The 23,457-nt window shown below is 46.9% G+C and overlaps 2 protein-coding genes and 2 non-coding genes across 4 annotated transcripts; 1 reads left to right on the forward strand and 3 right to left on the reverse strand.

The window, feature by feature from the left end:
• The first annotated feature begins 3,710 nt into the window (after positions 1–3,710).
• Positions 3,711–12,844, forward strand: LOC149280733 (homogentisate 1,2-dioxygenase-like). Its single transcript, XM_089500137.1, has 14 exons — positions 3,711–3,797; positions 4,242–4,325; positions 4,781–4,869; positions 6,420–6,525; positions 7,348–7,407; positions 7,950–8,041; positions 8,435–8,469; positions 9,170–9,249; positions 9,829–9,928; positions 10,872–10,996; positions 11,101–11,205; positions 11,746–11,872; positions 12,194–12,375; positions 12,683–12,844. The coding sequence occupies exons 1-14, from the start codon at positions 3,711–3,713 to the stop codon at positions 12,842–12,844; spliced, it is 1,434 nt and encodes a 477-aa protein (XP_089356263.1).
• A 1,717-nt stretch (positions 12,845–14,561) lies between these two features.
• LOC149280734 (NADH dehydrogenase [ubiquinone] 1 beta subcomplex subunit 4-like) lies at positions 14,562–15,754 on the reverse strand. The gene is made up of 3 exons (XM_089500110.1): positions 15,581–15,754; positions 14,861–15,007; positions 14,562–14,624 (listed from the first exon to the last, which is right to left on the reverse strand). Exons 1-3 carry the CDS (start codon positions 15,752–15,754, stop codon positions 14,562–14,564), a joined length of 384 nt encoding a protein of 127 aa, XP_089356236.1.
• Positions 15,755–17,991: 2,237 nt separating this feature from the next.
• LOC149280735 (U1 spliceosomal RNA) lies at positions 17,992–18,155 on the reverse strand. The gene has a single exon (XR_016278107.1). It is a non-coding gene; the product is annotated as a U1 spliceosomal RNA (small nuclear RNA).
• A 2,193-nt stretch (positions 18,156–20,348) lies between these two features.
• LOC149280736 (U1 spliceosomal RNA) lies at positions 20,349–20,512 on the reverse strand. Its single transcript, XR_016278130.1, has one exon. It is a non-coding gene; the product is annotated as a U1 spliceosomal RNA (small nuclear RNA).
• Between the last annotated feature and the right edge of the window lie 2,945 nt (positions 20,513–23,457).

A 23,457-nucleotide genomic window follows, 5' to 3' on the forward strand; every position in this document is an offset into this window, starting at 1 on the left:
TGCACGTTTCAATGCTTTATTCTTCACACATACATGCGCTACATACGTGTAACACGCAGAGGCGGGACCGGCACACGGCAACTGCCTGGCGGGCCGCTGGGCGACATCACCCGGTACATAGTGGGGAAATGACCATCAGGGGTCCAGCCCCCGGTCACACGCATGATACAGGCTGTACATGCAGCTACTCGCTCTATACATACGCTGCAGCCTGATCATATAGACTGTACATACAGCTACTCGCTCTATACATACGCTGCAGCCCGATCATACAGGCTGTACATGCAGCTACTCGCTCTATACATACGCTGCAGCCTGATCATACAGACTATACATACAGCTACTCGCTCTATACATACGCTGCAGCCCGATCATACAGGCTGTACATACAGCTACTCGCTCTATACATTTGCTGCAGCCTGATCATATAGACTGTACATGCAGCTACTCGCTCTATACATACACTGCAGCCCCATCATACAGACTGTACATACAGCTACTCGCTCTATACATACGCTGCAGCCCGATCATACAGGCTGTACATACAGCTACTCGCTCTATACATACACTGCAGCCTGATCATATAGACTGTACATGCAGCTACTCGCTCAATACATACGCTGCAGCCCCATCATACAGACTGTACATGCAGCTACTCGCTCTATACATACGCTGCAGCCCGATTAATACAGGCTGTACATACAGCTACTCGCTCTATACATACGCTGCAGCCCGATCATACAGGCTGTACATGCAGCTACTCGCTCTATACATACGCTGCAGCCCGATCATACAGGCTGTACATGCAGCTACTCGCTCTATACATACGCTGCAGCCCGATCATACAGGCTGTACATACAGCTACTCACTCTATACATACGCTGCAGCCTGATCATACAGACTGTACATACAGCTACTCGCTCCATACATACGCTGAAGCCCCATCATACGGACTGTACATGCAGCTACTCGCTCTATACATACACTGCAGCCTGATCATATAGACTGTACATGCAGCTACTCGCTCTATACATACACTGCAGCCCCATCATACAGACTGTACATGCAGCTACTCGCTCTATACATACGCTGCAGCCCCATCATACAGACTGTACATACAGCTACTCGCTCTATACATACGCTGCAGCCTGATCATACAGACTGTACATACAGCTACTCGCTCTATACATACGCTGCAGCCTGATCATACAGACTGTACATACAGCTACTCGCTCTATACATACGCTGCAGCCCGATCATACAGGCTGTACATAGAGATTCTTGCATTAAATGGCAGGTAATACTGAATGTTAATTAAAGGGTTAATTACCGTGATGTTATTTAGTATAAGTGTTTAATTAGATTGCGCTTCGGGGAGGAGACCGCCGAGGGTTCTGGTGCCATTTATAAATAAATCATTGTGATTGTGAGGATCCAGCGTTGCCGGCTCGGGGAAAGGTCGCCCATCGCTGGGTAACTGGCAGGGGCAAGAGAGGGGCCCGGATACCCCGCTGAATATTTCACAGCCGACCCGGGCCACGAGCGCCAACAAACAAAATGTCACAAAGAACAGACAACCAGACACACAACACATAACCAAGGGCCGTGTCAGGCCACCTCCGCTGGGTCAGCTACTCCCATCAATCTCAGCCGACATCTGGCTCACCCCTCACAGGAGACCAGCGGACACCGAGACGTCATTTTATTATTATTGCGAAATAACTTCACAATACCAGGGGCAGAAAGCTGTGGGGGCAACAAACACCATCATTAAAAAGGGACTGTGACAGGGCCAGGCTAGCTGGCTCATGTGTCATATGAAGTTTAGCCGGGTCACGGAGCACTTTTGTGTCCGGTTCCGTATACCGTGACCCGGTAATATATTATATTGTGTTTATTGTGTAACCGGCCCAGAGACTGATGTGGATTCAGCCCCAGCCTTCAAAGAGACGATCCTATAATCTGGCTGGGGCTCTTAATCAGCCAACACAGCCCTGTCTGCCCAGACGGCCCCCGCACTACAGGGGGGATAACACAGGTGGGGGAACCCATTGTATTCTGTAATCCCCTCACCTGATACATCCCCTGTATACTGATGGGATTTGTGATGGGATGGGAGTGATGGGATTGGGGGTTGGGTTCGGTACACATTGCATTGGGATTGTATATAAGTTCTGTGTGTTTGTAATAAAGAGAGTTCTTCTTGGTTTGCTACGAATGGTGGTCTGGATGATCCGTGGATAGCTGAGTGCGATCCGTATGAGGGACTGACCGGTGATTCCTCAGCCCTCAAACAGGGGTACCCAGCCTTGGGTACGGTGACCCTGTAACAGGGACCCCCCACGTGTTTTATTCCTCGTATCAGATAAATAATACCGTCCCGTAAATATTCCACTGTTTACTTTTTACCCGAGTTGTAGTTTTTGCCCCATAATATAAAGTTTTCAGGCAGCTGCATATCAGCCGCTTGTATGATTCTCGCTCTGTTATCTGACCCCCGATCTACTAAACCCCCCGACCCCTTATACTGCCTGTGGGGGGCAATAGAATGGCTCAGTCTTAATCACCCAGGTGTCAGGATTTACCTCTTTATCCCTAATCCCAGGCTCAGGGGTTATATTACTGTATACAGCGCTGGGGGGTTATATTACTGTATGCAGCGCTGGGGGTTATATTACTGTATACAGCACTGGGGGGGTTATATTACTGTATACAGCGCTGGGGGGTTATATTACTGTATACAGCGCTGGGGGTTATATTACTGTATACAGAGCTGGGGGTTATATTACTGTATACAGCACTGGGGGGTTATATTACTGTATACAGTGCTGGGGTTATATTACTGTATACAGCGCTGGGGTTATATTACTGTATACAGCGCTGGGGGGGTTATATTACTGTATACAGCGCTGGGGGTTATATTACTGTATACAGCGCTGGGGGGTTATATTACTGTATACAGTGCTGGGGTTATATTACTGTATACAGCGCTGGGGTTATATTACTGTATACAGCGCTGGGGGTTATATTACTGTATACAGCGCTGGGGGGTTATATTACTGTATACAGCGCTGGGGGTTATATTACTGTATACAGCGCTGGGGGGTTATATTACTGTATACAGCGCTGGGGGTTATATTACTGTATACAGCGCTGGGGGGTTATATTACTGTATACAGCGCTGGGGTTATATTACTGTATACAGCGCTGGGGTTATATTACTGTATACAGCGCTGGGGGTTATATTACTGTATACAGCGCTGGGGTTATATTACTGTATATAGCGCTGGGGGTTATATTACTGTATACAGTGCTGGGGTTATATTACTGTATACAGCGCTGGGGGTTATATTACTGTATACAGTGCTGGGGGTTATATTACTGTATACAGTGCTGGGGGGTTATTAATGTATACAGCGCTGTACTGCCTGTATGTATCACTGTGCGCATGTACAGTGCCGGAGGAATACACAACTGCAAAATATGCATTGCTCATCCCTCTGGCACACAAAGGGTTCATTCCCCCCCCCCCCCCCCCCCCGGAAATGGGTCCCAGATGGAATCCCAAGCTCCAGCTGATACATTGTGACTCAGCAAGATTCCGCGGCGCCCGTTATCGATCTATACAGCGGCTGCTCGCTCCATACCCTCTGACCCCCTGAGGGACCTGCAGCCGTGTTCCGGGGGGGCAAAATGTAACCCCTCGGTAGATGGAGTCTTTAGTTTCATCTGAAGATGAGACCGCTGAGGTGTATAAAGTTTATGTGATTCTCTATTATTTGGGCAAATACATCCAGGTAATGGTGAAATATCCAGGTTCCGGGGTTTTTACGTCGCAGGGTGGGCCCCTATCAGACACGCACAGGGGGCAGGATGTGGCTCCCAAGGGCTTTTCTGTGGCCCTAAATATTCAGGGTTCTGGGGTCTTCTCCCAACCGACACGTTTACCGATACTGAGCTTTTGGGGTCCGCTTGAGGGCCACGCGCTTGGTAATTATGGGGGGGGTATAGAAGAGCTTCCGCACCCCAATAAATATATACCCCATAAACCTCTAGGACCTCAATACCCCAGGATTAATACCCCGGTGCAACGGGAAATACCCCGCTTTTATTGCCGTAGTGAAAATAGTTTTCGCATTAAATGTCATTTCTTGTGAGAATTCTGCCCCAGAGGTGGTCGGGGGGTAGATTTTGGGGGCCGGGGGGCACAGTAGGGCTGTCTTGTTGAATGACCTTCTCTCTCTGTTCTCCAGTACCTGTCTGGATTCGGGAACGAGTTCTCTTCAGAGGATCCTCGCTGCCCCGGAGCGTTACCCGAGGGGCAGGTATGTTCACCCCAGACGGTGCAAAAACATAAAAACCTCCGCATTCCAATCCTGCGCATCTCATCTTTGCCCTAATTTTACCTCTACCCCCTCTGCTGAAAGGCAGATCCGTGTGGTAACCTCTGCCAAGCATCCTCTGCCTCCAGCTCCCCAGACAAACGATGAAGAGATTTCCTCTGACCCAGACACAAATATTAACCCTTTAACTTCCCATTACACAGAGCCTTATGGAATCCCTGACTGTGTTCAAGCAGGGATTCCAGCTGTGATAAAGCAGAGGAGAATATGAAGGGGTCGCCTCCAGACTGTGAGACCCCAAGAATCTGCCGCTTCACATTAGACCATTTGGGGTAAAATACCTGAGAATCTGCCCATTAACCCCCCAGACCCTGGCGAACAAGAAACGGAGCAGCAAAGTCCCGACTTTAATTAATATTTAATCTTTTTAAATCTAGAACAATCCTCAGGTCTGTCCGTACGGCCTCTACGCCGAGCAGCTGTCCGGATCTGCCTTCACCTGCCCCCGATCCGCCAACAAGCGGAGGTAATTTCACTCGCCTGCGTCAGAAAGGATTTTATATTTTAAAATGTACTTCCAGGAACCTAAATATCATCATTATTATTATTACTATTATTTTTATTATTCATAATATTATTATTATTGTTATTAGATTCTAGAATGCAGGAACTTTGTGTATTTATTTTACCAGATCTCACCCTTTAGCAAAATGATTGACATCAAACGATCCATAAAATCCCCCATTTTGTTCATTTAGGTGAAAACCAGAATTAAAGGGAAAGTCCCCATAGAAAAAAAATTACTCTCCTCGAACACAACCCCAGCGCTGTATACAGTAATATAACCCCCCAGTGCTGTATACAGTAATATAACCCCCAGCGCTGTATACAGTAATATAACCCCCCAGTGCTGTATACAGTAATATAACCCCCAGCGCTGTATACAGTAATATAACCCCCAGCGCTGTATACAGTAATATAACCCCCAGTGCTGTATACAGTAATATAACCCCCAGCGCTGTATACAGTAATAACCCCCCAGCGCTATATACAGTAATATAACCCCCCAGCGCTGTATACAGTAATATAACCCCCAGCACTGTATACAGTAATATAACCCCCCAGCGCTGTATACAGTAATATAACCCCCAGCACTGTATACAGTAATATAACCCCCAGCGCTGTATACAGTAATAACCCCCCAGCGCTGTATACAGTAATAACCCCCCAGCGCTGTATACAGTAATATAACCCCCAGCACTGTATACAGTAATATAACCCCCCAGCGCTATATACAGTAATATAACCCCCAGCGCTGTATACAGTAATATAACCCCCAGCGCTGTATACAGTAATATAACCCCAGCGCTGTATACAGTAATATAACCCCCAGCGCTGTATACAGTAATATAACCCCCAGCCCTGTATACAGTAATATAACCCCCAGCGCTGTATACAGTAATATAACCCCAGCGCTGTATACAGTAATATAACCCCCAGCGCTGAATACAGTAATATAACCCCCCAGCGCTGTATACAGTAATATAACCCCCAGCGCTGTATACAGTAATATAACCCCAGCGCTGTATACAGTAATATAACCCCCAGCGCTGAATACAGTAATATAACCCCCCAGCGCTGTATACAGTAATATAACTCCCCAGCGCTCTATACAGTAATATAACCCCCAGCGCTGTATACAGTAATATAACCCCCCAGCGCTGTATACAGTAATATAACCCCCAGCGCTGTATACAGTAATATAACCCCCAGCGCTGTATACAGTAATATAACCCCCAGCGCTGTATACAGTAATATAACCCCCGGTGCTGTATACAGTAATATAACCCCCCCAGTGCTGTATACAGTAATATAACCCCCAGCGCTGTATACAGTAATATAACCCCCAGCGCTGTATACAGTAATATAACCCCCAGCGCTGTATACAGTAATGTTGGTTGGTGACAAAAACTTGGGGTAAAAAAGAAAACAGCAAAATATTTGAAAACTTAGTTAATCTGCCCTTTCTGGAGTCCTGCTCCTGTACATAAATACCCCGTTACTTGCTGTTCGCAGCTGGCTCTATCGCATATTGCCCTCCGTGCGTCACAAACCATTTCAGCCTCACAAGCAGGAAAACCTGACGGACAACTGGGACGAGGTGGAACCGGAGCCCAACCAGGTAATGGCCGTGTGGGGGCAATGTGATGGGGCTGGTGGTGGCAGAGAGGGGGGTAAAGCGTCTCGTTAAGCGTCATGGAGTCAAGCCTTTGGGGCTCCGTAGGGTTTGGGAGACCCCGTGGAGAAGCAGCAGGTCTCGGTCCCGCTGATCACCTGCAGAACTTCATTCTGTTTTTTTTTATGCTGGTTTAGGGGTCTTCTTCCCGGGGTGACAGCCTTTCAGGTCATGGGGATGCAGGACTCTCTTAATGGTGGATGTAGATACTTTGGTAGCTGATGCCTCCAACCCCATCACCAGCTCCTTTGTTGTTGCCTTTGGGTCCGTTCAGCCCCGAGAGTTACTTTGTTGCCCCTTCCTGAAGTCCGTCATATTTTTTTCTGAGGTCTCGTCTGAGTTGTTTGGATTTTCCCGGTGTTATCGAGGGCAAAAAGACCCCGGCTCTCTCCATGTAGACCCTTAAATACGGCCACGGGAGCCAAACAACTCCTAACCGATCAGAAGACCCTGAAAAGTCATTCCATCAATTTCCGGAATCTTCCAGCTTGGTGGAATGCGAACGTTCGGAATTCTGATCTGGTGAAGTTCTAAAAAAGAATTCGGTTCTATTCACATTCGTGAGCAGAAAGAGATCCCTGAAGGTCTCCGGGCCCGGGGTCCGCGTCAAAAAAACCCACTGCGCCCAGCGTCAGCAAACAGATAGGGGGGCCATAAAACGTCACCCGGGGAGGACCGGCCCGCGGGAGAAGTAACGCTTTGATGAATAAGGAAATGCGGACGGACTCGCCATGAATGTTGTGACCGCTCTGTTCTCTCTCTCCTCAGCTGAGATGGAAAGCGTTTGAAATTCCCGAGGCGGCCGAGGGGAAGGTGGACTTCGTGGCGGTAGGCGGCCGGTTCCTCCGTAACGTTTCCCGGCACGGCTTTACGGTTTATCTATCGTTAGCCCCAGCAGAGAAGACGCTCTTGCGTTGTCCTTTTACCCTCATGTTTGCGCTGGTTTTCTTAAGATAATAACAATTGAAATAATGTTCTTATTAGTCAGACGCCATTTTTGGCCCCGGAGCCGGAGGGCGAGGTGGGTCTGGGTGTCGATCCTTCAGCTCAGGTGCCTCCAAAACAACCCCAACAACAGTGAAACGTTCGAAGTGTTAGTGAAGGTGTGGAACGTGAAACGTGCTCTGAATCATCCGCCTGGGAACATCGGAGTAGATCCCAGGGGCAGATTAACCATGAGGCAAAAAGGGGTATTGGCCCCGGGGCTCCCGATGGCGAGGGGCCCCCCACTTACTGCCCACCGATGACGTATAAATAAGTCTAATTACGTATATATCCTATAAAAGCCCGTGCGCAGTCTGTGTTACCCAGAAATACCCCGGTGTGGGGTTGTTTGGCCTGCCTTAGCCCTTTGTTTTCCCCGTGCGCAGGGCCTGCACACCCTCTGCGGAGCCGGGGACCCGCGGTCACGGAACGGAATCGCCGTCCACATTTACACGTGCAATACGTCGATGATTGACAGGTAACACGACTCCAGCGTCAGACCTTTATCTGTGACGACCCAAAAACTGCACAAACTGCCCCAAAAATTCAGAGGAACAGAGAAGCTCCATCTGAGATGCTGCAGCAGCAGCAGCAGCACAGAGAGAACACCCCGCGCAGGCTGAAGAAGATATCTAAGTTGTCTTGAAAGCTTGCGCTCTAATTCTACGCGGTTGCCTCATTATTGTATCACCGTTCCTCCCGACGCTCCGGTCCGGTCTAGTTTGTGGCTAACCCAGCCCCACTCGATGCTTATTACAAAAAAAACACTCTATGGGACAAAAATAACGTTTTTAACCATTCCCCCCGTTTATTGCATTTTGTGGCGGATAACGTCTCTTCGCTGAATGTATTTTTCCCCCCCTTTCTCTAGATGTTTTTACAATTCTGACGGGGATTTCCTGATAGGTGAGTTTAGTCTGTAATTTTTGCCCCTTTGGGGTCTTTGGGGTAGCTTTTTTTTTTTGTTCATGCCGAGACCTTCCTGCCTAAGACTTTTGCACAGTGTTGTATAAACAGTATATATATATATATATATATAAAAAAAACTGTTGTGGACTACACATCCCATCACCCTCAATCAGACCAAGGAGGCTCATGGGACTCGTAGTCCACAAAAGATGGTGCAATATGTATCGTCTCCCTAGATTTATGGTATTAACCCCTTCTTATCTGTGACCTACCGTGCAATAAGCTCTGCACCGTCACCAACATGTGCTGCGTGTGCAATGTACACATATGTCCCGCCGCGTGTACTCGTTTTGGTGTAAATGACAAACAAACCCAGACCGTCATCGTTGGCTTTGAGTAACTTTTACAATAACGTTTCCTGTAACTAAGGCCCTCCGGACAGCCCTGCGTTTGGAATGCCACGGCCGGTTGTGTCGCCCTCCAGTGTCGGCTTCCAGCAATCACAGCTTTCTGTAAAACTTACATTTTTGCTGGGAAGGCTGAATTGTCATGTGACACCATAGCAGGCACTGATAGGCTGTCTCCTGGGCTTTTCCAAAGAAAGAATAAAACCGAAAAGTATTTCTCGTGCCTCGTTCTATAAACTATTCTTTCTGAGATGCCCCTCACAGCTCCTGTGTCTGTTTTTGCCCCCCAGTGCCGCAGCAGGGAAAGCTCCTGATCACAACCGAGTTCGGGAAGATGATGGTGGAACCCAACGAGATCTGTGTCATACAGGTAGCCCTGCCACGGCCCACATCCCGGGGCCAAAGGGCCACAGGGGCCCCTATGCATGGAATAAACATGCAGTATCTGCTGCCCGGTATTGTGGGCTCCAGAACCTCCGCTCCTTCCACGTATAATTATAATATAATATAATACGTCCGGGGCCGGGGTATCCTGGGTCATACATTTCAGCCCTTTCTATAGCCATTGTACAGCGCTGTGGAATCTGACGGCGCTATAAAAACAATAAATAATAATAATCATCTGCCCCGTCTCTCCTGCTGTAACGACTCAAACCTTAATCAGTCGTTGGTCTCGTCTTAGATTCAGGAGCCGGATGTCTATCCCATGCATGTTTAATACCCTCACTGTATTACCCTCTACCACCTCTGCTGGGAGGCCGTTCCACAGTGAAGTGATACTTTAATGTATCACAACAGCTTTTAACGTCTGATACAATGATCTAGAATTCAGAGATTTACAGAAATCATATGTGATGTACGGCAGATATAAAATGTATGTAATACAGAGCCGTGTGCCTCGGTATCCGTTCTGCCCCATGAATCGCACTAACTGCCCCTGCCTCCCCAGCAAGGGATACGGTTTAGCGTGGAGGTTTTTGGAGAGACTCGCGGCTATGTTCTAGAGGTGTATGGAGTCCACTTCGAGCTCCCGGACCTGGGGCCGATAGGTAAGTGTCTGCGTGTCACAGATAAAATTATTAATTATCATTATCCTCCTTTATTTATTAACCCCTTCGTGGCACCGGGGTCTCAGGACATTTTTGATTCTCCTTTCCCTGTGCACCCCAACAAATTATATGTAAAGGGAGGGCTTTCTCTGTATAGTATAATATAGTATATTTATTATATTTATTATAAATAATGTTAAAAAATCAGTAAAAGTAAAACATTTTTTTAAAAAATTGCTAAAAAAAACCATTTTTGATTTATATTCATTAACATCCCCTGAATATAAAAAAAAATATATTTTCATTTTACCCCCCCCCCGTTTCTCCCTCTTTTCACTTTGATCACTACTACTGCAGAGTGATCAGTAAGCAGGGCTCCATTGCCCTGCATTGCTGATCGCAGTAGCAGCCTGCAGGGGGGGCTTTTTACTTGTTTCAGGAAGTTCAGGCATTCTCAGCTATACTGATGTAGTCGGCGCTCACTCCGAGCACTGTTACATCGGATCAGCGAGAGGGAAGCTGGCGATGCTACGCCCTGATCTCCCGTACAAAAACCGTACAAGGTACTATTACGTCCTCGTCACCTAGGGCTTGTTTCTGATGATGTAATATTACATCCTATGTCACGAAGAGGTTAACCACCTACAATTTACTCAGCAAGTTTTTGGGGTGCTTAACACAAACATAGCAAATATACACAAACGCTTACAGACACAACAGGCGTTGAGAGCCCTGCGTGTGAGCCGCCATCCAGCCTTATGGTACATTTTACACAAAGTTCCTGGCAGGAACGGTGGGCTTATGAGGGCCCCGCGCGTTATCACAGGCAGGGCTCAGTGCCGGAGCCCCCAGTCCCCAAAACATTACATTTACATTATAGAGGAAGGAGGACAATCCATAAAACTCAGCCATGGCGTGTAGGTAAAGCTCTGCTCTGTTCTAGGGGCTAACGGACTGGCTAATCCAAGGGACTTCCTTACCCCGGTGGCATGGTATGAAGACCGCGCGGTGCCCGGCGGGTACTCCGTTATCAGCAAGTACCAGGGGAAGCTGTTTGTAGCCCAGCAGGTAAGCTGGCCAGGCACTCGTCTCTTTTATGTACGCCCATCCATGGAATTACCCCACTGGGGCATCAGTAACCCACATGTGCTTTTGACGCCTTCTCATTGTAGGATTTCTCCCCGTTTAATGTGGTCGCCTGGCACGGAAACTACACTCCCTACAAGTACAACCTGGACAATTTCATGGTGATTAATTGCGTTGCGTTCGATCACGCGGTAAGTTCCTGGCGGAGCGACGCGGTGCCCCAAACCCCCCAAAAAACCCCAAACACTGGAGGCATTCCCAGCGGATCGTAGGAGTAAAGCGATCATTAAACGCCCCCAACAGCGCTCTATCCTGCCAGAGGGGGGCACTTTTCTAAGGGTTCTGGTTAGAGGCATGGATGGGGGCAGGGATTTGTGTAGCTTGGTGACGCATTTAGAAGAAGAATAATGGAGTTTATTTACCCCGTTTAATTTATAAAGCCGTTCCCTGCTGTTTCTATACACATTATCGGGGCTTTTAGGGCCGTAGAACCCTGCGATACCCTCATACCCAGCAAACATTCTCACCTCCTAGAAAAGAGGGGCATCGGGGGAGGAGAGAGGGGCATCAGGTACTTGGGGCACAAATCATCAGATTATTATTAGACTGGCTCACGTTTCATTAGGTTGCCATCGTGTTCCTGTAGGATCTGCTTTAAGCTCTTGAGCCGAGAGCTTTTATCACAATATTTCCCATAAACTACCCCGTCCGTATCTTACGTGTCTCTCCAGGACCCGTCTATCTTCACAGTCCTGACAGCGAAGTCTCTGCGGCCCGGGGTAGCCATCGCCGACTTCGTTATTTTTCCTCCCCGCTGGGGAGTAGCCAATCACACTTTCCGACCTCCATATTATCACAGTGAGTTCCTCTCTTGCTCTCTACGAGACTGAACACTAAAAACCACAGCATTCCTCCGCTGATAAAATCTGATCTCTGAGCAGTTGCTTATTCTTTCTCGTATACATATATTTTTTTTTCATTTTACCGCTTCTACAGGGCGGCTCTTCCAGGCATCCACTACTGTTATGTGCATCCAATGAGGGTTAATACAGCATGTAAAGATGCTCTATTACAGCATACGATTCACGAGTAAAAATCAAGCTACAATGTAACCAAGTATTACCCCAAATGTAGTAACACCACCCCGTTATCCCCCCCGTTCGTATCCCTCCTTTCCAGGGAACTGCATGAGTGAGTTTATGGGTCTGATCAAGGGCCACTACGAGGCTAAAGAGGAGGGTTTCCAGCCGGGAGGTGGCAGCCTGCACAGCGCCATGACGCCCCACGGGCCAGACGCAGAATGCTTCGAGAAAGCGAGCACGGCCAAGCTGGAGCCGGAGAGAGTGGCCGAGGGGACCATGGTGGGTGCAAACACATAAAAGGGTTGCATTTTAAAGTTAAATTAGATAACTCGGCTCGCACCGGCCCCGGGCATGAACAAACCACGCCATTCATCTACTAGTACCGTCCCAACATAGCAGAATAATAAATCCATAGGGGCCGGTAGTCGCAGCGTGCACGGGAGCCACGTCTTCACTACATGAACAACCTCAGCCGAGGTCGGCCAGAAAGCAAAGATGGCTGCTTCCAGGGACTCGGGTTTGTAAGAGATTTGGTTAATGTGCATGGCAGGAACCGTAAGCTTTCACATGGGTTTTTCCCCCCCAGGCCTTCATGTTTGAATCCTCGCTGAGTATGGCCGTCACCCGATGGGGTCTACAGACCTGCAATCGTCTGGACAAGGATTACTTCCAGTGTTGGGAGCCTCTGAAGAGCCATTTCCAGCCCGACCAGAAGCCTGCCGGCAAGCGAAGCAGAGCCTTGGATTAGAAGCTAAAATAAATAGTTCCGACGTATTTACCCCCAGTATGTACCCCAGCGCAGGGTATTTACAGCCCCTCTGCTTAAGCTACCAACAATAACTGGTCTTGATATATATTTGATCCAGTCCAGTCCTGGTCCGGAGTTCATGTAATTCATATGCAATCTTCTGCAAACTATTACTATTATCACTCATTTTCACCCCAAATGTCAAACATTCCAAGTTATTAGTAAGAAATCTCACAAGGCATCTTCCCGCTGTTCAGTTCCACTAAGATGAATTCATCGATTCCACACAGCAGAGTATGCCTTACAGCCACTTAGACCCAACATTATCTGGGTAATTTAAAACTTGGATATGAACCACTTTTTTTCTGCTGCTACGGCAATAAAATCATTCAACTAATGCCCACTTACGGCCTCATATGACTACAACCAAAAATGAAGCGGCTCCTGTGAAGGTCTAAGAAACGGCTTGTGATCAAAATCTAGGGTTTGGGTTTGAACGAAGCAGGTGGAGGATCCAAGAAGGATAAATGGACAGAAAAAAATACCCCAGGGGCACATTCATAGCAGCCAATAGAAATAAAGGACGGCGCGGCTGTCTGTAGCCATGGGCTAACTGGTATTCTGGGCGTGACTTGGGCATTCTGTGTGGCTAGTGACAGGGGGGATATATTTGCCTTGGCGGTTGGAACAGCAGCTTCATACCCATTTCTTTGTAATCAACAATAAAGATCTCACGTTCCCGGCAATCACCGTCGGGTCTCTGCGCATGTTTTCCTTGCACAGGGGTAGACGTCTTTGGCAGACGGGTTTGGAGACAACATCCACTTTTATAATCTTCATTCTAATCCCAATAACGGAGTAAATAAAAGCAAATTCACTAAAAATCACATTCTAGAGAAGCCAGCATTAACCCCATTACCAGGCAGCAGGTGCGCCAAGGACAAAAATTCATGTAAAGTAATAATTAACCCTTTCAATGGTTTTACTTTTGACTCAACTGCATTGATGTGGCTGGACCTGGCATTTGTGGCATCAGTTGAGTCGGGTCACACCAGGCTGGCCACCCTGCCACACACACAGGGACAGTTTTGGAGGAGTACCTGATAAAAGTCATCGCTGTGTCAGCAGCACTGTCCCTGAGCATGCGCAGAACATCGGTAGCCCCTGGACTAAGGTGACCGGCTACTTTTTTAAAATTTAAAATAAAGCCCCTGGATGCCATTACTTCATGCCCTGAATACCGCTGTAACCGGAAAGGGTCTTCTCACTGCGGTTAATTCATTCAGATTTATTACGTTACCCCATCTGCCCACTCAGGCCCTAACTATCACGCCTGAATATTGAATTTATACAAGTTACCCCCCATTACGAAGGGTCAACCCCAGCGAGTTGCTCCTGCAGAGTCTGCTACCGGCTCCCGGACTTCTCAGTGACCCCAGGGGGCATCTCCTGCAAGAAGAGCTGAGGCCCTGTATAATGTATGGTTAAATCAGTGGGCCAGATTTCAGGAAATCTCACCACCTTAATCGTAAATTATACAGGGCAAAGTCCCAGTTCAGAGAATAAATCAGCCGAGTACTGAGAATAATGCACCCCACGCGAAGACGCACAAAACGCAGCGAGATGCAGGCGGGTTAAATGGAATAAGTTTACATTTTATTATCTCGAGGAAACCTTTTGCACACTTTATACAGTCCTGATCGGTCGAGAAGCCAAATCAATAGGACAACTGGAATGGCCGCTCCAGCTTTCCCTCCTGAATCAGTTTTTCCTTGCGATCCTATAAACAAAGAAGAGAAATCCTGAGTCTGGGGCCTGGACAGTTTTACTGCTATAGGCTAATGGCCATCACAATGTATACCTCACAACGCCACTTACAGTAAAGCCTGTGAGATATACAAGTAGTGACCCAAACAGAAACGAAACATGGTCTGCTCCATTATTACTTCAGTAATTAGGCAATATGAGAGGAGATGCTGCTGCCCCGGGCGCGGAGCCCCGGGGTTTGCTCCTTACCCGATCTGTTTTGAAGACGTAGTACCAGAAGAAGAGAGGTCCGATTCCCCAGAACAGGCCCATCAGGGACGTCTTGGGAGTAGGCCTGAAGTTAGGGTATATATTCCGGTTCCGAGCAAACATCCAACGGTTCAGGGCTGGATCATCCTAAACAAGATGGGAAAAAAAAGCCCAAGAGGTTGAATTAAACATCGTAGCGGATCAAACAAATAATCAGAACCGCGAGGGCACAGATAGCATATTCAGAGCAAACACAGCCCCCTCTCCTGCCCCGCTACTACTCGCTTTCAAAACTTAGCAGTAAATTACGAGCCTCCTCCTCCTCCCTGCGATCAAAACCGGCCAGGTCCATATACTGTATTCTACATAAACTGCCCCCATCTGTGACTCTTCTACCCCATCCTCCCTGGTGATCCTGAAAGCTCCCGTCTACAGCAACAGGGACCATCTTGTACCCAGCGACAATCACCCTTCCACCAGTCCACATCCCAGGCCAGTGACCCCTAGCAGTCTGTACTGTGCCCTGGCCCCCACTTCCATTGCAGCCCCTAAGAACTCCCCCCAACCCGCCTGCCTGCCTGCTATGCGACTCGCTTCATGCCACCACAGCCAGTTCTCGAGCAGTGCCACAGATCCCCCCTTGGCCTTTATTCTCTACCCGGAGTAGTACTCCAGTCCTAATACCCCCAGTACCCGTCCCTCCAGCAGCGCCAGACTCACTATTAAGGTCTTCCTGTGGGGGTCATTGAGCTGCAACTGGTATTGCCTCTTCAGGTTTGCCCTCAGCGCCAGCCTCTCCTCCGCCGCCTGCTTCTGCTCCGGGCTCAGCCCGTAATAGCTGGGCTCGAGGGTCTGAGGTCGGCTTGACAGCGGAGCCTCCCGGTAATCCGCCATGATACAAGGACACCCCGGGCACCACAACAACTTTATTGACAGCTTCCGGCGCGGACACACAGCGCAGTACCAGCAGCAGCCAGTAGGGAGAGCCAGAGACACAGCACTGTACGCCGACGGCCAACAGAGGGCGCCCTGCCTGAGACACAGCGCTGCCAGGTAAAGCTGCTGTCCCACCGGAGGTGTAGCATAGGAACTCAGTGATTTTTTTTAAAATATATTTATTTGTACGGGTCCGACGGGGCCACCCCTAACCCCGCATCGAGCCTCTACTATAATGACACAAATGGGAGGATAACTATGGAACGATGTATTAGCAGCTGCAGACTCGTCAGGCCATAACTGACAGATTGTCCTTCTCAAACAGGGACACTGCATGTATACAGAGGAGTGAATTTTTCGGGTCTTAGGGGCCCTCAAGGATTCTTGCTGTACAAAGGGGACCTTTGAAGCTGCACAGAGACTAGCGCCGCTCACGGCTTCTCTATGCGCATGCGCCGGGTGTCCTGTACGTATTTACTATTTATCTATCTACCGCCACCTGTTGGTTATCTGCAGAACTGCAGGCCTCCTGCAAGAAATATAAACGCAATCCGATTCCTGCAGGATCGCCCTCACATTCCGGATAAAAAGGATAATCACATTCCACTCTATCATTAAACGGAATTATCAGGGGAAATCGCGAACGCAGTCCCACTAACAGAAATTATAGTTTATTGAACAGAAGGGTAGGAAAATAATTTTTCCTCGCAGGATTTGGCCTTCTGAGTGTAAATCTGCCGCCACCTAGTGGTTATCCTGGCGGTCGCTGTGTACGGTGACACAAAAAGAACAAGCACTGCACGTACAGAGGAGTTTCCAGAATAAGCAGCCGTCTCAACCCCCCCCCACATGAAAAGCCTGTCAGCTCTCATTATACCAAGCAACCCCCCCACACACACCGCAGATTAACCACTCGAATTCCCTGCGTTTGGGGAAATGGATGAATTGCAATTTAATTGAAGTCTCCTCTGCTGGACAGAGACTCTCGGCTGCCATCTGTTGGTTATCCTGAGAAAAATACAGATCCAACAAGAATTAACAGTGATAATTATAATCTGCTTTACACAATTCCACAGAAAAAAACAGCCAAACATCCATCCCACAGTTCTCAATAAAAAGAGGACAATCTATTAGTTATCCTGATAGCGGCTCTATAAAGAAAACAACCAACAAGAAATAAAAGTAACAGCCATACAAACACTTATTCCTAGAATATCCAGCTGCTCGACCGCCCCCCCATCCCCGCACGGAGAAATCTTGTCAGCTCTATCATTAAACAGAATTGAAAACGCAAGCTGCTTAAGCGGACATTACTTATATAACAGGGGTCATTAAAAGGTCAGGAAAGTTAGGGCATTAAGTTTTGGCGGGCTATGTTAGCTAAGCCCAGTTTTAGGTTGCCGGGCAGGTAGCTTAGTTAGCACAGCTGATTGGTTAATCAGCTGTGCTGCAGCGCGAGTGTTCTGTGCGGCGGGAAAATAAGCATTGCTGATTGGCAGCGCGAGACAATTTTAAAATAAATAAACTGCGCGCAGAGAGATTAAATTCACCTCAAGCGAAATCTTCAAGAAGCTGTTGCTGAGCGAGCGTCCCACCCCCCTTTTTTGTGTTTAAATGTATGTTATATTGTCGTAGTCTTATAGGGGTAAAGGTCGCCTCTGTGTTGAGGAGGGCAGAGGCTTGGTGTTACACAATCTGGCTGAGAAAGGGGTGGATTGTATTTGGTGTGTTATATAAGAATCTATTTAGTTGTTATTACATTAAATGGTTTGTGTTGTTAATGCCTCTTATACCCACTTCAATAAAGCTACGGCCAATTTTGTCCAATTTACGATACTACGTCTGTGGTCTTTTATTGATTTGTTATGGGTTAATATGTACACGCAATGGACATGAGCAGGGGAAAGCAAACGCAACAACCTCAATAAACAAATAAAATTATAATACCTGCTTTCTCTACCATTAAGAATGCAAAAAAACAGAATGTTGCAGAATCTTGTTCTGTTTTTTTGCATTCTTATACACTGGACTAATACGGCTACCCCAAACTACAGTTCTACCATTAAGGAAATTATAACAGGAAGCACCAACTCTCTACTACCAACTATTGGTTATCATACACTCCGAAAATAATCAGCCATATCCCCCTAGCAGGCACTTCAAAGACATTCAATTCTATCATTCTACAAAATAATCAGGGGAAAGCGCGAACGCAGTCCCCCACTACCACAAATTATGCAGTCGAGTTTCCCGCATTTGGGGAAATCGCAGGGGTCAGCACAGCCGGAGTGCAATGGATGAGCCTCGCCCTGGGAGAACTGCCTTCATGATCACAGTGTCTCCCCTGCCAGGTAAGTATGAGTTGTTATGGTAAAAGGAGGGGGCGCTGCTTGGAACCCTTTCGCCAAACTTAAGGGGATTTTTTTTCTCCAGGACTCCATTGTGCTAAGAAAAGCTGTTCTGAGCAAACTGCCGGCACCTAGAGAATTCCTTATTATTTAAGATCAGAAAAAAACCTTCGGTGTCCAGCCGAGGACTCAAAATAAGCGATCCCAGAGTGCATTGCTACAAGAACATTTGCATACTGTAGCACCACCCATCTCAGTAACAGCATGCAGCGCCTTGTCAATAAGACCTATGGACGCTCTGCTGACACAGCTCTTCATAGCGTAAAAGGGCCTGTTGATGACGTCAGAAATCTCCCCTTTAACCGTCCCATTGAGCCGAGAGAAAGAGGTCAATCTTGCTCTCTTTGTATATCTAGCATTAGGTGTAAAGACGCAGCACACAATAGGGAGTAAAACAGCATTGATAATGAGATCTTTCCTCGAATAGAGAAGCTTCTCAAGGACCACAAACCAATTTCCTTTCGTTACATCACCATACAGCACGCCTTAAACATATAAAATATCCGCTAATGTGTCTAGTGGGTGCAGCACACGCCTGTTCCTCACCCGCTACATTTTCAGCCACATCTTTCAATCTGTTTGCTGCCACTTTCACCAAAATGTTATAATCTGCGTTCAATAAAGAAACGGGCCTCCAATTTTTTAAATCCATTCTCTCCCCCTTTTTTTAAACAGTAGAACAGTAGATCTGTTTCTGCGCTCACTCATATACTTTCTCGCACGTTCCTTCGCATCCGCAATCCCATCACTCACATCCAGTCCCAGATGGTTAAATTATTTGTAAATAAATTAGTCTCTCATTCCGTTTTTTTCAGTCATTTCTAGAGTTACGTTCTTTTCTTTCTGCCTTCTCTAAGGAAAAATGTTTTTCTCTTCCCTTTCGCCTGTTCCCACCACTCACATACGCTCTCAAAACATTTAATAATTAAATAATTGTAACTTTTTTCCAGAGCTGTCTACCCCCTTCCTTACGGATACAGTTACCGTACGTTCCCTTCCCAGAAGGAACATTCTAGGCTTTTCGAATAGAGCCAACCTGTCGCTGTTTTCAGATACAATTATAACTCTAAAAACTATACCCCATTTCTAAAGAAAGCCCCCCCCCCCTTTACAACTTCTGTTTGTTTCAACACAGCGAACAAATTGTTTTTAAACAAAATCCCCATTTCTTTCTAAACTATAAGAAATACAACAAGGTCCCTTGGTCCAAACAGCAGACCGCGGTGGTTCCTGTAAACAAAGAACGTCGTGACCTTTGGAAGAAAAACAGTCAAATAAAAAATCTCTCCATGCCGCCCCTTTAATGCTTTCATTTTGCGAGGCGATACATGGAGCCATTCATAAAAGGAGAAAGGTCTCTCCCGGTGCTTCATTCAGCCCAAGTGTTGCCTTTCGTCGTTTAGGTTTCATGCCCGGCTTCCCCGCCATCGATGAGACAGCCTGTTCGCTGAGATAAGCCCCAGATTCTCCGAGGACTCAGAGCAGGGAGAGAGACCACCATCCCTGTCACCCTCAGGATCTACCCAGTCAGGTCTTCTAGGATACAACTCGGGGCAACTCAGCGAAATGATTATCTGAACCACACAAGTCACGTCTTCTTTTTTGTACAGTCAGCAGCAAAATGTTTAATGGAACCACAGATTCTGCAACAAGGGCCCAAAATGCCGGCATGTTTATTCCATCCACCAGCGTTTTCAGCGCTCTAAAGCTGTCATCATCCAAGCAGCCATCACAAAAGACGTCATAAAATCCCAGTTGTACACAGAAGACAGAGCGGCTCGGAACTTCCAATACATTCCAGTAATCTGTCTCCAAAGTTACGACTTCCAATTTAGCCTTCTGAATCCACAGCCGTACCGTATCTCAGAGATTAGGAGCAGCCATCTCTCCCGTGTGACCGTCAACAGACGCCAACCCCCGTAAACCGTACCCCCGGCAGGCAAACCTTATAAACAAAACAGTAGACCCCTATCTCTATCATAAACAAAATGATCAGAAGACGCACCAAGCTCCTCCGGCTACACCAAGAAAACCTTCCACTACCATCTGTTGGTTATCAGACACAGCACAATACCTCAAAATTATCAGCAACATCCATCTACAGCTTACAAAAATAATTTAATTCTGTTATTATACAGACTGATCAGGGGAAAGCGCGAACGCAGTCCCCCACTACCACAAATTACGCAGTCGAGTTTCCCGCATTTGGGGAAATCGCAGGGGTCAGCACAGCCGGAGTGCAATGGATGAGCCTCGCCCTGGGAGTACTGCCTTCACGATCACAGTGTCTCCCCTGCCAGGTAAGTATGAGTTGTTATGGTGAAAGGAGGGGGCGCTGCTTGGAACCCTTTCGCCAAACTTAAGGGGATTTTTTTTCTCCAGGACTCCACTGTGCTAAGAAAAGCTGTTCTGGGCAAACTGCCGGCACCTAGAGAATTCCTTATTATTTAACATCAGAAAAAAACACTCCGGTGTTCAGCCGTGGACTAAAAACGAACAATCCCAGAGTGCATTGCAGTAAGTATATTTGCATACTATAGCACCGCCCATCAATCGACATTCAACCCTGAAGCGTTTACCGTTAGCTTTATGTTTTCGGGAGGGGGTCTTGCCTTTTGGCCACCGTGAAAGATCCCACCCCCCCCCCCCGACTTCAGACCGCAGCCTTGGAAGGGAGGGAGGACTGTTGTGAATCCGGTTGCCGCTTTTGGAGAACGGACACCGTTTCCTGCACCGAAATATATAAAAAAAAAACTTTTACTGGATATATCATTTATTATGTAGTATATTATTTACTATGCATTCTACTGTATGTTTTATGCTGCATATTACGGTATATACAGAGAGTATTCTGCTATATGTATTATGCTAGGTATTATATCTATCATAGATATATACTGAGTGTTCTATATGTTTCATGAAGTATATTATAGTGCACTACTCAGTTTATAGTTAATACATTTATTATGCAGGTTTTTCTATATTCTATACACATTGCAATATATGTATTATGCTGTGTTTTATATATCTATATATACATGTCTGTCTCTCTCTATCTCCCCCCCGCTTCAGACCGCAGCCTTGGAAGGGAGGGAGTTGTGAATCCGGTTGCCGCTTTTTGGAGAGCGGACACCGTTTCCTGCACCGAAATATAAATAAAAAAACCTTAAAAGCAGGAGGCGGGTAACGGGACTTCACCGTTAATGCTTTATTTTGGTACATAAATCATCTGTTAGCAGCTCATAAAAAACAAGCATTATTAACCCCTTCCACCCTTCATGACATTCTTAATACATGTGCCTTGTATATATATAATGTATAGTAAACGCGTAGAACGCCACGTCTTCAGTGGCAGCGTCCATGACCATGCTCACCGCTATCCGATGGTTCCCGGGGCAGGTGCCTGCTTTGTAACTGCCCTGGAACAATCACTTGCCCTCAGCTTATTTACCGGTATTTATGTTTTTTCTTCCGTCTTCGGGAAGTAAGTGAATAGCGCTCTAAAAGTAGGGAGCCACAGTAGAAAACGGGCCCCTAACCTTTCTCTCCTGGGGAAAGAGAGGCAGACAAGGCACTCAACTGTATCCCAGTGTGAACTCCGATTAAATAAATAATAGACGTGCAAATGGACCAAAAACAATTCGGACACATTTTTTGGGCTCGTTTTTGCCCCATTCATTTTCGTGTAACGAACTTTGTCCCCGGCCCATTCAGTTCAGCCAAAAATTGGAGGGCGTTTTTAATTCGGGAACGAAATTCGCTGCCTGCCCCTTACGAAAAATTACTGCAGTTTTTCTGAAGTAATACTGCAGTTTTTTGGACATGAAAAAACTGCAATACTGCACTTTTAGTGCACTTTTTTTTTTTATATTGCAAACCTACAGTTGTACTTCAATGTACTGCAGCTTTATTGCATTTGTACTTCTGCACAAAAATAACTGCAGTACAGTGAAGTACAAATGCAGTAAAAGTGCAGTATTGCAGTTTTTTCATGTCCAAAAAACAGCAGTATTACTTCAGAAAAACTGCAGTAATTTTTTCGTAAGGGTGGTGCCCACATTCACTTGCACTTACTCTCATTCTCTCACATTCTCTTAATGCTTCTCTGCCGGCTGCTTCCACGTCTTCTTCATCTTTTACCCTCTCCCTTCTATAATCGTCTGCATCTCCGCAGACATAATACCACAGGAACTGACTCCAAAATGGTGGCACTTGCTGTGATGGATCAGGGAGAGTTGCCCCTCAGTAGCCATTTTTGGGATGTTAAAGGACTGATGATTGGAGGAAAGACCCAGGAGGTTTGACCCAGACCCTATTGGGAACGCAGATCATGCCCCCACTGCTGGCTGATCATACAAACTGCGATCATGACTGCAGGGACGAGGGTGCCCAAGGGAAGTTAAATTATGTACTCCAATAACCTGTACCGGTAGAACTAAAAGTATAAAATTAAAAAAAACATGCTCCAAAATCCTAAAAAAAGCCAGAATAGGATATTAGGTAAAGAAATAATGTGGCTGAGCTGGAGGCTGTGGAGGAGTTAAGGAGTAACACGGAGTTGGTGATACGGGATGCGGATGAGGGGGGAGCCAGCAGACAAAATGACATTAAGGAGGCCTTGAGGAAACTTCTGGATCCCTCAAAAGATAAGAAGCTCTTGCTTAACCCACTAAAGTCTCTTTCCGGGGACTTTTAGTTATTCTGGATTTAGGGGTAAATCTGGAGAGCGTAATATTGATGAGGTTCCGTTCATTTACAGCGAGAATCCTGCGCAGCCAATTCTTCAAGTCTCTGAAAGACCCCCCGGCCGGCCAATCATTGGTGGGCTGGGAAAGGGTCCTCGGTGCTTACGGACCTTTATCTTTAACCTTTAGTTGTATCCCAAATAGGGTGTATTAGGGACACAAATTGAGTTTTGCAGCAGCAAAGATGTCCGTTTGCGTGAGGAGTTCACACAGCTTCCCCTTCACGTTGTTTTTTGAACTCGGATCTCGCATAAAGAGGGGCTTGAAGCCCTTCGCTGGGGGTTTATGAGACGCAGCCATTATAAGGATTCTTCGAGTGATTTTTTTGGTTGTAGATTTTGAATTTTTGGTAACTCGGAATTATTTTCTTTTTGGGAGGAATGTTATTTAGTCTCTCGGTACGGCAGTGGGGGTGCGGTTTGCGCCTGCGTATGCTAATCTGTATTTATCTTATTGGCGAAGTCAATATTTAATATTCCAGGAGCAGAACCCTTTTAAGCCGTATATG

Source organism: Sceloporus occidentalis, unplaced genomic scaffold (genome assembly GCF_023333645.1).
Source record: "Sceloporus occidentalis isolate IW3139 unplaced genomic scaffold, rSceOcc1.0.p SCAF_148, whole genome shotgun sequence".
NCBI classification, from domain to species: domain Eukaryota; kingdom Metazoa; phylum Chordata; class Lepidosauria; order Squamata; family Phrynosomatidae; genus Sceloporus; species Sceloporus occidentalis.